The 16,426-nt window shown below is 37.1% G+C and overlaps 1 protein-coding gene across 1 annotated transcript in view; it reads left to right on the top strand.

Moving 5' to 3' along the window:
* SLIT2 (slit guidance ligand 2) overlaps positions 1-2,764 on the top strand; it is a 412,300-nt gene extending 409,536 nt beyond the window's left edge. The window contains 1 exon segment of the mRNA XM_043972009.1: positions 882-2,764. Within this exon segment, the coding sequence (XP_043827944.1) occupies positions 882-1,123 (242 nt within the window). The 3' untranslated portion in view covers positions 1,124-2,764.
* The last annotated feature ends 13,662 nt before the right edge of the window (positions 2,765-16,426 follow it).

The raw sequence follows: 16,426 nt of genomic DNA, 5'->3' as shown, positions 1-16,426 counted from the left end.
TTTCTTATCATTTGTTTGGCTATAAAAACATTTGCTTTTGTTTCCCCCTTGACTCAGAAGCATTTTTTTTTTTTTGCTCTGCTCAGCTATCCCTTTTACCTTCCAGACCTCTCAGCATTTATTTTTTCTCTCCTTTCTCCAACTGAGAAGCCAGAACTTAAAACCCCTGCTTCTCATTTGTCACAAAGTCAGCTTTGACCTCTCAGGTCCAACTGATTTATCACAACAAATTATGCAGGTGAGATAGGATGGAAGATGGCCTGACTCTTTTTAGACTCACCTTTCTCCCTTTCCCTTTGTCTATTCAAAACTTGCCCTTCTTTTCCACTCCAGCTGGCACTTATTTACTTTGTTTGTGTATCAGTGTGACCAGATTTGAGGAACGTGCCCATGGAAGCTTTTAGCAGATGTCTCCTTTTGAGCTGGTTTATACTTGGGTAATTTATGAAGTTAGTGGAATGTAACTTGTATTAAGTAACAGGATTGAATAATATTAAACTCCAGGTCTAATAAATTAAAATTGTATGCTCTCTGAAACAGTTCCCTCTGGTAAACAAAACCAGCTGTTAGCCATGTAAAAAACTAAAGTATGTGTATTTTTGTAATAAAGGAAAAGATTTAAGAATCCAATTTTCTTGTCACTGCAGTAATATTGTATTTATAGTCCAGTGTGCATAACACTCCTTTTTGCTGAGAATAAAAGGACACGAAGAAGTTTTTTAGTGTTTTTTTTTAAAACAATACAGGGCTGTGGCACTAGCTAATAAGAATCCCAGCATTAAAAATAGCAATCACATTTTTAAAATGGCATCTCCTGAATTGAATTTGAGATCTTTTAACGGAGCACATGACCTACTGCTCCTGTTTTTGTTCTCTCCTAGAAGTCTCTTGTAGAGGGGAACGCATCCGAGATTACTATCAAAAGCAGCAGGGCTATGCTGCCTGTCAGACAACCAAAAAGGTATCCAGACTAGAATGCAAAGGCAGCTGCTCAAGTGGTCAGTGCTGTGGACCTCTGAGGAGCAAGAGACGGAAATATTCTTTTGAATGCACTGATGGGTCGTCCTTTGTGGACGAGGTGGAGAAAGTGGTGAAATGTGGCTGTACGAGGTGCCCCTCCTAAACATGTCCCCAGCACCTTTGTCTTTGAAAATGTTGTATACTTATTGACCATGTCGGACTAATTAATGCTTCATAGTGGAAATATTTGAAATATATTGTAAAATACAGAACAGACTTATTTTTATTATGAGAATAAAGACTTTTTTTCTGCATTTGCAAAAGATTGAAGTGCTTGAACTAAGACTTCTCCTAGGCCAGAGGGAGCTTGAACAGAAAGACAATATAAAGAGCATTACAGCAGTGAAGGGAAGAAGCATAACTGCTTTTAACGTGGATTCTTCTTTATAACGTGCTGAAGACAAATGGATGCAATACCCAAGGGCCATTCAGCCTACAGAGCATTGATGAAAAATTCACCTGAACAGAAGGCTTATTATATGTGCACTCATTCATATCAGTACATATCACTGTTCCATTAGAGGATACCAAGCGTGCACACGTGCACACACACACAGGACAAATACATGCACACATATAGGAATGGGGATACAAGTTGGGTGAATTGGAATCCAGAGTATACAGATAAGAAAGGCATTTGGGGCATAATTTGAAAATATCCTGGAGAGATGGGTTCTAGTAATGGAAAAAGGATTTGGGTTTAAAACATGAGGAATGAGATCTCTTAAAATATTCTCAAGATATATTCTTAACGTCAAGCATGTTAGCAAAAGAAGCACACAAAAGTATTCATCTACCTTTTTCCAGTATTATTTTTTGTAATATAAATTTCAAAGGGGACACAGAACCAATAGATTATTGATGGATAAATTAGTAATATGATTTTTTTTTGTTTCTATGAGTTTAAACAGCCCTATACAGTATTCAATTTCATTGAGAAATATTTATTGTATCAAAGTACTTTGTACTTAACATTTTTAGGCCATCCCTTTTACTGTTTTTCAATTGTTTAATATATATTAATTTATATTTGTCCTGATATTTTTGTATTTTGGATTTTTAAGAATTAAAATCAGGATTTATTATTATTATGTTATTATTTTTGCAATAGGACTAACATAGCCTGTTGTCTTGAGGTAAATATTTTTGTTCTGGTTGTTTTGCTTAGCATCTGCCTTCTGGTGTTACTATAAGAACGTAAAACCAAAAGCGACCATTTGACCTTTGGTTATAAATGCTGTCAACATTCAGGACACCTCCCAAGAACCTCTAAAGGACAAGAGGAAAATTTCATCTTGTTAGATGGCAACTGTAGAGAAGGGAATGTTCCCAGTTCAACTTATACATCCCCCAAATAAGATGGTGTACAGAAAAATGACACTAGGAAATAGACTTTTTTTTACAAATTAATATTTCCTCAGAGTTCTTTACCCTTAAAAAACCTGTAACATGAAGAACTGTGACTTTTTTCCAAATAATAAAACTACTTTATTACCTTGTTCCCTATGTTAACATGTTTGCTGCTAAATGACAACGTAGAATTGGTAATGATTTAGAGTGGGTTGTGCTCTGCTTTCTTTAAAATCCCAGGGTACCCTGTAAAAATGCAGATGTTTCTTTCCATTTTTTTTAAACCAAGAAAATTAGATGTACATGTATAATGCAGTGTGCTTTGTCTTATCTGGACTAATATCAGTAATGCTACTGATGTTTGTAAATTAAACAGATACTTACTTCATTAACAGCTTGGTGGCATTCTTAGAAACTGGGATATTTTTAGGGGGAGCTCTCCTTAATTAGCTGTTATTTGGAGTTGTCATGGTGAGAGGCGGGGTAGAAGAAAACATGTGCCTTTTCATTGCATGCTTAACATGATACTGCATCACAGACCTGGGAATGGCCGCAGGAAAACAGTGTTAAATATGAACGGCAATGCTTTTTTGCAAACAAATTCTAATGTGAAGTTATTCTATGGGGTATTTTTAGGTGAATTCTGTCTGAGGCCAAATACATTTCTCTATGATTCCTACCTTCAATTAGAATAGGCAGGAGAAGCAAGCATCAGAAAGTAAAAAGAGACCTCTATTAGAGAAGCTAAGTTTGAATACTCGCTATACAATGTACATCCTGTGTGATCTTAACCTTTCTGGACCACAATAATATAAAGAAAGGATTTGGACTACATCAGTGATCCCAGTGTTTTTTATTCTACAACAATAACAAAAATGTGCTGAGAATGTCTAGGGTAGTTTTAATATGCTACTCATAAGCAATTATTTATGACTTAAGGTACCATTAAAGAATTTTTTTAGTGTGAACCCTTTGGACCACTATTATGAATCCCAAAAAAGTTTGAGATTCATTAAAGGGGAACTAATAGATTAGATTATCTCTAAAGGTCCTTCCAACCCTAAATCTTAATATCTCACCTATGATTTAAAAAAGAAAAAAGCATATACACATATATATATATATAATCTTCCTCATTTCACTTATACGTTTAGGGCATGCCATTTAGGACAGAGAGAAAAAGGTTGGTTCCAATGGGTAATCCTCATTCCCCCCCAGACAAAGTCTTTATTGTACCTTCATTTACTTGTTTGTTCATTCATTTACTTTGTAGTCATTGAAATCTTGTCTCTTGGGTGCAATGTTGAGTGATGTTTATTATTGAACCAAATGTTTATGAAGGTAAAGCAATATTTACTTTAGATTTTTGTTTGCTATTTTTCTTGGACCCATGTTTATTTCCATCAATGATATTAATGTGAACAGTGTTTACCTTAAGGACCAGTAAAGATGAAACATCAAACAGAGCAAAAGGACTCTGATTTCAGTATAATGTAAACGTTTCTATTGATCAAAATGGAGATGTGGTATATGCTAAGTGGTGTTACTGCAAAGGCATTCCTCTGGGATACCACCAGGAGTCACTCGCTGTTATAGATTTTTGTTTAAAAAAATGCCAACTTTGAACCCAAAGTGGAGTCTGAGTAGTTTTCAAATTGTATTTTTCTCCTCCTTGCTGCTGAAAGTGCAAAATAAACAAAAAATGCAGCCACTGTTGAACTTGGAATTGATTAAATGGTTCACAGACCATTATTTGTTTTGGACACAAGTTCCTTGGGGCAAGTGGACCTCACTTCAAGGAGACTGTATCTGCAAAACTTTGACCTTACCAAATGGCTAAATTAAAAGGTGATTATTCATTTTGTTAAACATTCTTCACGTACAAGGTTCACTACAGAATCTCTCTAAATTAGACCAAACTTCTAGTGAATTTCAAATATAATCAGATACACCTTCCCTTTCCCCACCAGAAAAAAAATACAACTAAGATACTTTGAGGAACAATTTCTATTGTGTAGAGTTAAGTTTGTAATCAACAAGGACATTTTAACATACCTCATACATCTAATTTTACGTTGTTAATAAACAACTTAGGACCTTTATGATACTTCTTGGAGTCCACGTTAATGAACAATAATAACATGATTTTTTGGAACATTTTTAAGCTCAAGGTCTCCAAGAGTGTTTTGTACCTTATAAAAGATCCCTCCTAAATGACATCAAAACATTTGGGTTTGCTCTTGCAGACTAGGCTTTCTTTGGGCGTTTGGGAAATAGACACCTTTTAGCTGCTAACTTAAACCTTGTTTTAAACTGTTGATGAAAATTTATAAATACTTAGAGAGAGAGGAGCTCCTCGAGGACCTTCAGAAATCAATGACAGTGACTTTGTGGTCTTCCTGTTGTCATTGACCTTCACATAGTAAGACATGTCCAAATTCCACTGGCATACCTATAAGGAGCTATCTTGTTTTAAATTTGCTGTGTGAGCCTTGGACCCCAGTTTCCCATCCCTACATGAAAGTTATGAAACATCTTTTTTCCTCTCTAACTTGCCCAAAATATATTCCTTTTCCTTCTTGACCATGTACATACACATACACCATGCACACACACACACACACACCTATTTTTAGTATTTAAATACCTCACTCAATTTCTTTTGTTATTGTACTTTTTATTTCTAAAGAGCTGCCACTGATTCCTATATAGCATTTTCAAATACACTCATTGGATATAGGTGGAAAAAAAAACAAAAACATTGTTCCAAGGTATAGTCTGTAGACCCCTAGTCCTCTTGCTTGCCCATAACTTACAAATACAAGAAAGAATTTGACAACCAAAACTTTTCTTCACAACCAATTTGCCTTTGATAACTAACTTTATCTCTTCTCTAGCTATCCTACTATATTCAGCGGGGTCCATATTTCACTCACAGTACAAGCTTTGATGCTTAATAAAAGGGAAAATTATCTCTTCTTCATTATCATTGGTTCCACCATCATCAAAAGGACTGTTTGAATATATGTAAAACTGTACCAGGTCAGATTTTAGTGCTTTTAAAAAAAAGTACTAGAGGCTTTTGCACTCAACCTTTTACTCCCATTCCAACTAAGGGTGCTTTTCTCAGCAGCTTCTCTGCCCACCCAATAATGGTCCAAAATGAATCTCTACAACAGACAAATAATGATTCATTTGAGCAACTCATAACTGAATACTTCACCCAGTTCACTTTTGGGCAGCTCTAGTGGATAGGATATATTACTTTATGAAGAAATTAAATCTTCCCCTCTGGAATAACTACCCATTTTACTAGATCTGCTTTCTGGGACAAGCAAATGTCCTTTTTTCCATGACAGACTTTCAGATACTTGAAGACATCTATCAATTGGGGCTCCCATATGTCTTCTCTTCTTTAGAACAAACATCTACAATTTCTTTCATTTATCCTCATATGCCATTATATCCATATCTCTGATATTTTTGTTGCCTTCCCCTGAACACAATCCATCTTCAATTATTCTGTCCTAAATATACATTAGTCATTTTGGCTGCCATGCCACATTTAGTTATATTGAACTTATAATCCACACTAATGCCCGGGTCAATTTCATGGAAACAGTCTTCTAGTCACACATCCCTCATCCTTTTATCCTATATTTTTGTCATTGATTTTCTTTTGAACTCCAATGTAAGACTTTACATTTATCACCATTAAATCTCACCTCAGATTAAATCTATGATTAGGCATTAATATTTTATGTGCACATTTTGTTGTTCAATACTTCTTTGTCTTGTCTCCAAATTTGATCAACATATGCCTTCTATGCCTTTATGGAAATAGTTGAAAAACAATAACGAAACACAGAATACAACAGAACCAAGGACAGATCCCTGACCTTTCTATGCTAGAAACCTCTATGAGACAGCTATGGCATAGTGATAAGTCTATCTATGCCATAAGGCTAGCAACAGATGATGTTATAATTTTCAAAGGGGGGTGGTGAGGGTGGAATCTTCAAAGTATATTTTGAATCTTAACTAGCTCAATTTGAATTTGTGACAAAATTCTGGAATTTTTAAATGGTTAGTGTGTGAACATTTAGAGGAATGGTAATCACTAACAGTCAACTTGGGTTCATAGCCATACATTGGGAATGAGAGGACTCGAGTTGAATCCTAGCACTGCTGCTTACTACCTGTTTACCTTGGGGAGGTAGGTAACCTTACCTCTTTGGAACTCAGTTTCTTCATCAGAAAAATGTAAATGTTGGATAAAATGAACTGTGAGATGTTATCTAGCACTAAACCTTATTATCCTAATTTGACGTTAATGTACTAGTCAGTACTTTTGGAGACAAATCATTAAACTACTTCTGAGTGAATCTAACAATTATACCATCTAGCTAACACATATTTCTTCATTTTATACACAACTCAAAAACCTTTAGGAAGCACCTAAGGTACTAGATATGTAGGATGCAATGACAAAACAAAACAGCCCCTCCCCTCAAAGAGCTTTGAGGGAGAAGCAGGATAGGGGAATGATAGCTAGCATAAGATATTTTATCAAGTTTTTTTCCCTGAAATCCAAGTAATCTACACATGGAATTCTTCTGAACTGCCAGTCTATTTTTTTTTTGTTAAAATGGAAATCAATTTAATCTAGAATAATCTGTTTTTCCTAAATCCATGGTGACTCAGTAATCACTATTTCCCTAAGGACTCAAATACTAGCTATTTAAATAATAGATTACAAAATTTAGCCAGGAATTGAAATCAGCCTAGTCAAACATTGGATTATACTGTGAAGAATCTATCCTCTTCTCCTTTTTTGAAAATCAGAAAATCATCTTTAATGTGTGGTAGAGTTCATGTTCTCTATAATATCACCTCAACAATGAAGGTTTGTGTTTGTGTTGTTTTTTGTTGCTCATATGTGATTTCCTAAGTAGAGGAATCTCCCTGGTATGGGAACTTCTTCCACCAATGCATATCAGCAACTCTGTACTTTAGTGCTGGACAGTCATCTTGGACAGGGAGAGAGGTAGGCTAAGGATGTTGCCCAAAGCCACGCAACTAGTGTGTTTCAGAGGCAGTGCTTGAAGTGAAGTCTTCATGACTCCAAGACTGACCTTCTATGCACTAAGCTTCCCTGCCTATCTAGCTTTATATAATAGAGGTACAACTTATGTTTTGTTTTGTTTCGTAAATGGGGTCATTTAAATTTGACTTAAGAAATCTCATGTTTAAAGGACCCTGACATCAATCAATCAGTCAGCATGCATTAAGTTCTGTGGGCAAGGCTTTGTGCTAAGAGCTAGGGACACAAAGAAAGGCAAAAATAATACTTGCTCCTAGGGAGCTTACGTTCAAATCTGAATTATAGTCTATAGTGAACTTTATTGCAAAATGAATTTTCACACATAAATATAATGCCTCAACCCATCAATAGTATAGTGGCAATATTAGAAACTCTTCTTAATTAGGAATTAGTGAGACAAATTATACAACATAAAGACAAAATCTGTATGTTTTGTTTTCTCATATTTTGGTAATGTTGTTCCATAAAATATGGCTATCTTAATGACTATAAATGTAAACAAGGATCCAAAAAAACCCCATAAAGTGAACCAGTCCATCAGCAAGAATTTATTAAACATTTACTATGTTCTAAGTACTATACTATGAACTGTGAATGCAAAGAAAGTAAAAATGTGGTGTTTATCGTCAAGCAGCTATATTCTAATGGTAGAGACTACTATGTATGTACAAGATATATACAGTGTAAATGGAAGAGAAAGCAGTAGCAGTGGGACTTGTGGGTAGGAGGTGAGGAGAGACCTGGAAAAGCTTCTTGCAAAAAGTTGGATTTAGATAAATCGTAAGGAAGCCAAGGTACCCAGGAAGTAAGATTTGAAGGGAGAACATTCCAGGAATGGAGGTCAGCCAGTGAAAAGTCAAGAGACTGGATGTTTTGAATGAGGAGCAACGAGAGGACCAGTGTAGCTGGCTGGTGCATGTGAAGAAGAGTACAGTATAAGATTGGACTTTATAACAAATGGTGGAGGGTGACTGTGAGCAAGGAGGAGTCGAGGATGACACCAAGATTCAAAGTCTAGATGGTTGAAGAATGGTGGTACCCTCAACAATAACTGGAAAGCTGGTAAAGGGGGGTACTTTTTAAGCTTGTAAAGGAGGGGGAGAATAACGACCTCAGTTTTAGACATGTGGAATCAATAGTGCATCCAGTTCTAAGTGTCCAAGAGGAAGTTGGTTCTGCAAGCATGGAAGTAAGGAAAGTAGTTTGTGCTATATAAATAATTCTGGGACTCATATGCATAGGGATAGTAAGTGAATCCACTGAAGTTAATGAAATAACTGAGCAAGCTACTCTGTATGTTTTACTAAGAACTATGAGGGTCTCAGCAGGGGTTTTGTTTGAGACAATATTATCTAAATGGATATTGACAAACTATGTTATAAATTCCTTTTCAAGGGTTTAGAATAGTAGGCATACAAACTATCATTAGGGAAGAGCCCATTACAGAAATGAGCTGCACTTCTCTTTGGCAACCATACAGATTTGCTTTCTGTGCTTCCTTATTTTCTCTTCTGATAGTTAATATGTCAAAACATTCTAAGTTGACCTGTAAAAATTATGCTAGAAAGCAGAGAAACAAAGCAGTGTGATACATAGGACACCTACCAACTAGAGACTTGAAATCTAGTTTCAGAAAGAAGACATATGCATTAAAAGATAAATAATAGTAGAATGTAAACTCCTTGAGGTTAGGCACCATTTCATTTTTGTCTCTATATCTTTGGCACCTAGAAAAATACATGGAATACAGCCAATATATCAATGACCTGTTTGCACATAGATGTTTAATAACTGCTGAATTGAATAATACCTAAGGTAGCCATGCAAGAGAATGTTACAATGGAAACTTAGACTTTTCAAAGGTGCTCTCAGAGATATTGTCTCATTTGATCCAGACCACATCCCTAGGACATGCATCCCTTGTTTAGCTATAAAAGGCTGAGTAGGGATGAATTTCTCACTTTAACAGATTTGGAAACTGAGGTTTAAAGAGCCTCTAGGTTAGAATTACAAAAGTTGGTTAGTAGCAGGGTCACATCCAAGTCTCCTAGTGTGCTCTCCGTGGGTAGGCAAATTACTGCCTGATGTCTGGGAGTGGAAGGAGAGGGTAGCAGAGATAGGCATCAATCACTAGAAAAGAAAAGGAACATCTGATACAGAAAGTAAAACCATCAAGGACCAACTTCATCTTTTTTAAACTAGGAATCACAGGATAATAGATTGAGAGCTGGAAGAAAAAATTCCATAGAGGCCTTTGAGTCTAATACCCTCATTTTTACAAATAAGGAAACTGAGGAACAGTGATTTGACCATGGTCACCCAGTTAATAAGTGTCTGAGGCAGGATTTCAAGGCAGGTCTTCCTGACTCCAAGTCTACTACTATACTACCTAGCTTGACTTGCAGTGCCACTGTAAGCTTCAAGTTGTTGGTCCCATGGACTAGTCTATTCTGTCACTCATGTAAATACATATGACAGTTTTAGGATTATCATGCTGCTTCCTTTGTGTCCTGTGCCTATATTTCTTGGGCAATGACTATTGATGCTACAGCCATAAGGAGAGGCCTGGTTCTTGTCCTATAGAGTGAAATATAGGTTGATAGGAGGGGGAAGGAAAGAAGGATGGATGGATGGAAGGAAGAAAGGAAGAGAAAAGAGAAAGAAATCTGGGAAAGTGTCCCTTCTGGACATCTCAGTGTGGCAGTGGGCCATGTCATAGAACATATGAACTGGTAGACCTACAACCTAGACTTTCCACATGTGTTTTGGCCCCTTGATGAAAAATTTGTGAATTGAGGTAATAAAGTAATCTTAACTGCCCCTCTAGATTTGTGTTTTGGTGTGACAGAGAAATTCTTTTGGTGGTCTCTATAAGTGTGTTGAAGGTGATTGGTTATTGAACCAGGAAGTATTGCTAGATTAGCTAAGGGAATGAGAAGAAAAACTCCCTCTTTCAGAATCAACCTATTTCTTGCCATACAGCTAATGCCAGCCCTCCCTTGGACTTTCAGTCAGGTGGGGTCGGGGCAAAGAATTTAAGAGATTTTTGTCCCCTTTTACTCCCTAGAAGCAGGGCATGACAGCTACCAGCACAAGACAGGGAGAACATACACTGTCCTAGGTGATCAAGGACTCACCTAGGAGTAGATCTCAAATTCCTGACTGCCTCCTCTGCTTTGTGTTTCTTTCCCTAAGGACAGGTGACCAAAGTGCAATGCTGGGAGATGGGTGTTTCAAGCCCTGGTGAAAACCATATGAATCCAAGGAATTAGGAATTCCTAGGTGGTGAATGGCAGTAGAACGTGATCCCTAAAACTCCTCTCTTCCCAGAGCAGGTGACTACTGCCAAGAGGATGAGTCATACACACCTGACTGGCCAGAAAATATGGACCACAAATCGCTGCCCTAACAATGCAGACTGAAGTGAGAGTGAAATCTGTTTAGCAATCCCACAAGTCTCCTGAGATCTATGTATAGTAAAGTGTACATTATTGGTGGGAACTGAATTTTTTGGCAAAATAATGGAATAGAATTTAGCCTATTTGAAAAAGGAACACCAACACATCTACACCTTTCACTAGCAGTGGTATCAAGGGTGAGATAGTAGGAGACAGTTTGCCCCAGGTGCAAACAATAAGAGAGTGCATTAGGGAGGTCAGCCTAGAGGAAAGTGGAGAGTCCCCAGACAAGGACTTGTTCTCCCAGCAGATCTCATTGAGTGAAAGGAGAAGAAACAAATGGCTGAGATTAGGACAGGTGCAGCCCCTTGGTGTTGACCAGTAGGGTAATATGCCTCTGCCCTGAGGGGCTATGGCCGAGCTTCTCCATTGAAACTAGGAGGAAGGTGGGACCAGCTACAAGAATTTCAGGGACCTGGAGGTGGGCAGCTCCCCACAGCTTGAGAGGCATCTTTTTATTGTTGTTGTTGTTGAGAAAACAACCCTAGAGTATTACATCAGTGTAATTTAAAAGCATTACTATATTACAGTTTTCTTTTTTAATCTGTATTTTAAAAAAATGCTGGCATAATCATACCACACAAAGAACATTAAAAAAGAACAACAATAAAAGAACATTTTCTTTTTGTTTTGGTGGGGCAATGAGGGTTAAGTGACTTGCCCACAGTCACACAGCTAGTAAGTGTCTGAGGCTGGATTTGAACTGAGGTCCTCCTGAATCCAGGGCCGTTGCTTTATCCACTGTGCCACCTAGCTGCCCCCATAAAAGAACATTCTCACTGTGTTTCTTTTCTGACATTATTATTCACTTTGTGATTATTATTGAAAATAATTGTGTTGAATAGAGGAGATAGGTATCAAAAAACAATCTGCTTCCAGTGTCAATCATACTAAATATACCACTGCCTTTCACATTTCTTTTTTTTGACTAGTCTCTTTTTATGGTATGCCCTCATTAAATGTTTAATTAATTGAATTACTAAATACTTGTTGAATTGAAATGGATTGATCACATTTTGAAGGCAATGACACATAGAGTTTTATAGTAACAAACTTGTGGCAAATATGATGATTAGAAAAAAATAAAGAATGTTTTCTGATGACTATGGAAGCTACACATTAGTTCCCATATGCAATACTTCATTTGAAAGAGGCATACTTCCAGGAGCAACAAGGTGGCACAATGGACAGACTGCCAGACCTAGAGTCAGGAAGACTCCTCTTCCTGAGTTCAAGTCTTTCTTCATATACTTTCTAGCTGTGTGACCCAGGGCAAGTCAACTTAACCGTGTTTGACTCAGTTTCCTCATCTATAAAATGGGCTCGAGAAGGAAATGACAAACTACTCTAGTATGTTTGTCAAGAAAACTCTCAGGGGCAGCTAGGTGGCGCAGTGGATAGAGCACTGGCTCTGGAGTCAGGAGTACCTGAGTTCAAATCCGGCCTCAGACACATAACACTTACTAGCTGTGTGACCCTGGGCAAGTCATTTGACCCCAATTGCCTCACTTAAAAAAAAAAAAAAAGAAAACTCTCAAATAGGATCACAAAGGGACAGGCACAACTGAAAAATGACTAAAAAATAAAATCAATTATTTTATCTATATACTTCATTTCTAAGGCAGGTACTATAATCATTTAAATCTACAGTCACTTAGGAATATAGGATCATAGATCTAGAGTTGGCAGATAACTCATAGGCCAACCTCCTCATTTTATAGATGTGTTTACTAAGGCCTTAAGGGAAGTTAAATGATTTGCCCAAGTTCATACAGGTATTAATATAGGAAGTAAAATTTGAACTCAGGTCTTCTGAGTCCAATGCCAGTGTCTTGCTTATGTAAATGCATATGGTTTTCTCAATAAAATATAAATTCCTTGAAGTGAGGGAATATTTTGTTTTTATCCTGGTATTCTCATCCTCTAACACAGCACTTGGCACATGAGTGCCTAATAAATGCTTATTAGATAAATGATTTGAAACTTCTCTGTTTCTTTGATTAGAGATGTTTTCCAAAGGCATTTTTCCTCTCAATAGCTGGAATGAATAACCAGTAGATATTGATCCAAGATGGCCAGAGTTATGGAATTGGACTTAATCTGCCCTGACTTTGAAATCAATTAATTTCAATGTGAAACGTTGCTGCAGGACACATTTCAGCTCAGCTCAGATGGGGGTCATAGCACAGCTGCTACACTTCTAAAACATTTTCCATGGTAGCACCTCGCAAAGAATCTTGGCTTCTGTGTGTAAGTGGGGCTAGATGTGAGGTTGGCTATTTCAAACAGGGCACACATGTCTCTGTACGCTTACCTTTATCTAGCAGATACTTTCTCAATGGGCCTCATTCAGTCTGGAAAAATCTAGTCGACAAAAAATTAAAAGGGTTTGGGGAAGAAGGAGCTATAGAAATCAAGATTGCCACCTCATTCATTGTCTGAACCTTGAGACCACCTCACTTCTCCCCAAACGCTAAGAGATTTATTTCCTAATCAAGCAGTGTATTGTGTGTGTCATTTGCAGATGTGTTCCTTCTCATTTAACAGCTCCTAAAATGGAGTTGACAAGCATCAGAAGAGAACTATTGTAGCTAAAGCAGGAATAATGGGCAGGAAAAAAATCAATATCGAGTTGTAATTGAAGGTAAGCACTGATGGTTAAGGCTATTGAATAGTAATATTGTGAGGGGAACCAGGTGCCTGCAAGACTGACAAGATTCAAAGATTTACATCTTTCCTCTTTTCTTGTGAATCTCACTTTAGGAGATTGTGGATAAGTGAAATCACCAGACATCCTCATTCACAGAGAAGCTCCTTGGCTAGATATTTCTATGGCTTTCTTCTTGGAAAAAAGTACTTTGTGTCTTGCTAATAACTCTTAGATGGTGGGTGTGTAAGTTGAAAAAAACTGGTCTATACCATATTCAATCATTGCTCTAACAACAGAATTTGATTGCTGCACAGTAGTATCCCCTAGTCAAGCAAGGCCTAACTGATCACAACAAAGGTCAGAGATAGCCAAGCAACCAAAACTACAGTCAGTTGCATCATTCCAGCCTAAACTTCTAGAATGAAGTGTTAATCTTTGACCATCTATTGCCATCAATTAGAAATGGATGGAAGGAAGGAAGGAAGAGAAAAGAGAAATGTGCATTTGTTAGGAAGGAAACGTTATGTTTCCACTTTCATTGTATATCATTGTTCAAAGATTTTGTTTATCAATTTCCCCTGAAAGCCATATTGCATTATGTTGCTCAGAGTCAGAGGATTTGGATTGTGTGGCATTGCGTTAATTATTTAATCACTCTGTACCTCATTTTCTCCATGGAAGGAAGGAAGGGGGGGGGAGTGAGGAAGGAAGGAAAGCATTTTACTCCTTTAAGATACATTAGTGTTGTAGGAAACCAAGAGAGGCATTGTTAATCCCAGAGTAGTCTAAATCCAAGCTTCTTAAACTGCAGGATGGAACCCCTTATGGGGTTGTGTAACTGAATGTTAGGGTTGCAAAAAATTTGGCAGCAATAAAAGTTTATGTATATTATTTTATATACCTATATAACTTGGGTATGGTAAAAATTTCTTGGGAGAAAAGGGGTCATGAGTGGGAAAAGTTTATGAAGTCCTGGTCTAAATGATTGATTTGATATAAACAAGGCTTATAAAATTGGATTTATTTAGCTTTCAAGAATACAAATGTCAACCAGATCAAAGTTTTATGCTAAAAGTCTTGACTACTGTTGGCCTCTCCACTGTAGTTCTTTTTTGCCCAGAGAGATATGCCCATAATGTTGGCTGGGGTAATCTCCATAGGAATGAGGAAACTACCAGATCTGAGAAGGCAAAGAGTATCTTGCATGATTTTATATGTCTTTGGACCTTTTAGGTGCCCCTTCACTGGTGCAAAGTCTTTTATTATTCTTGAATCGAAGAAACGTTTGTGTTCTAGCTGCTTATTTGGCAGCTTTTATTAGTCACTAGTATTCCCTAGTTCCCTCAGAGTCTGACATTCTAACTAAACCTAGGGACTTGGGTCCTTCAAATCCTTTGCATACTAGAGGGCTGGTACCCTCCTTTGCCATGTGCGGAGGCCTGGCCATAGCTTGTATTAAAGTTAGTAACATGAATGCTAACATATTTTCAATATAATTGTCTCAACTTTGTCACTATATGTTCTCTCTCTCTCTCTCTCTCTCTCTCTCTCTCTCTCTCTCTCTCTCTCTCTCTCTCTCTCTCTCTCTCTCTATCTCTCTCTCTCTTTCTCTCTCCACTTCCTCCTTCCCCTAGCTATCTCTCAAGTGCTCTGTCTTTCTGTCTCTCTCTGTCTTATACTAGTTCTTTGGGGTTTAATTTATTTTTCTTTTCAGGAATCAAATTCAATCTCTTTCAAGGGAGTTCCCTGATCAAGTTGAAGAACCAAAAAGATAATGATTCTTTGTTTAGAACTCTGTATCTTTCTCTAGAGCTTACTTCTTTTTCTAACTTCTCTACTATGCCCCCAAAACCTCATCATACTGCAAAATGGAATCAGCCTTGGTAGTTAATTTCTTCACTGCCTTTTGCCCCTCTGATTGGAAGGCAGAGCCATGAACTCCAAAATCCCCATAAAAGGATAGAGCCCAGCACAACCATCTCCTCGTTTCTCACATGGCAACACTATTTTGAGACTTCTCTGACAGCTCACGGACCTTTCTATACAGCTAACCTCTTGCTCACCTCATCCCACCATCCTTTTGAGTTTTTTTGATGTGTTTTCTTGCCCTATTAGATATAAACTCCTCGAAGTCAAAGACTGTCTTTTTTTTTTTGTTTGGGGGTTTTTTGGTTCTGTTTGTTTATCCCTCACACAGTGACTTGATATATAGAAGGTGCTCAATAAATGTTTATTGACTGACAGGTTTTGGATTGGTCATTAACCAACTCCTCATTGAGGGGCAAGTTGAAACTATTCTTTTGCTCCTTAAGTTTTCCTGGAGTACTTGACCTCTCCTTTGCTCTATAATGCTCAATTTTTAATTTTTATTTATTTGTGTATATTGTTTCATATTCCACGTTGGTGAATGAGAAGCTCCTTTAGGACAAGGAGTGTATTGTTTTTCAGCTTTACCTCTCTAGTTAGGTAAGAGCCTTACATTTAGGAGATATTTAATAACTATTGAATTCAATTGAATCAGCAAGTTTTTAGTTCAATATTATCAATCACCCAACAACTTTCTCCTGTAAGATATAAAACACTAATTTTAGACGTATGTGGGGTCAGATTATGGGTTCTGTCATATACTCAGAGTGATGAGTTTCACTGTAACCATATGTCTCAAAATTTTGCCATTATTTTAAACTGGCTTACTTTCTAATCAAACAGCTTGATAGCAGTTTGTCTCCTTCTTAATAAATATGCATCTTGTTAATTTCACATAAACACTTATAACATCACATTTCACGCAAAATTTGTTATCTGGCAACCTCAGATCTATTGTTTTGTTTTGTTTTTTAATTA

This window comes from Dromiciops gliroides, chromosome 6 (genome assembly GCF_019393635.1).
Source record: "Dromiciops gliroides isolate mDroGli1 chromosome 6, mDroGli1.pri, whole genome shotgun sequence".
Lineage (NCBI taxonomy): Eukaryota > Metazoa > Chordata > Mammalia > Microbiotheria > Microbiotheriidae > Dromiciops > Dromiciops gliroides.
The sequence above is the reverse complement of the archived record's forward strand: the minus strand, read 5'-3'. Positions and strand labels throughout refer to the sequence as shown.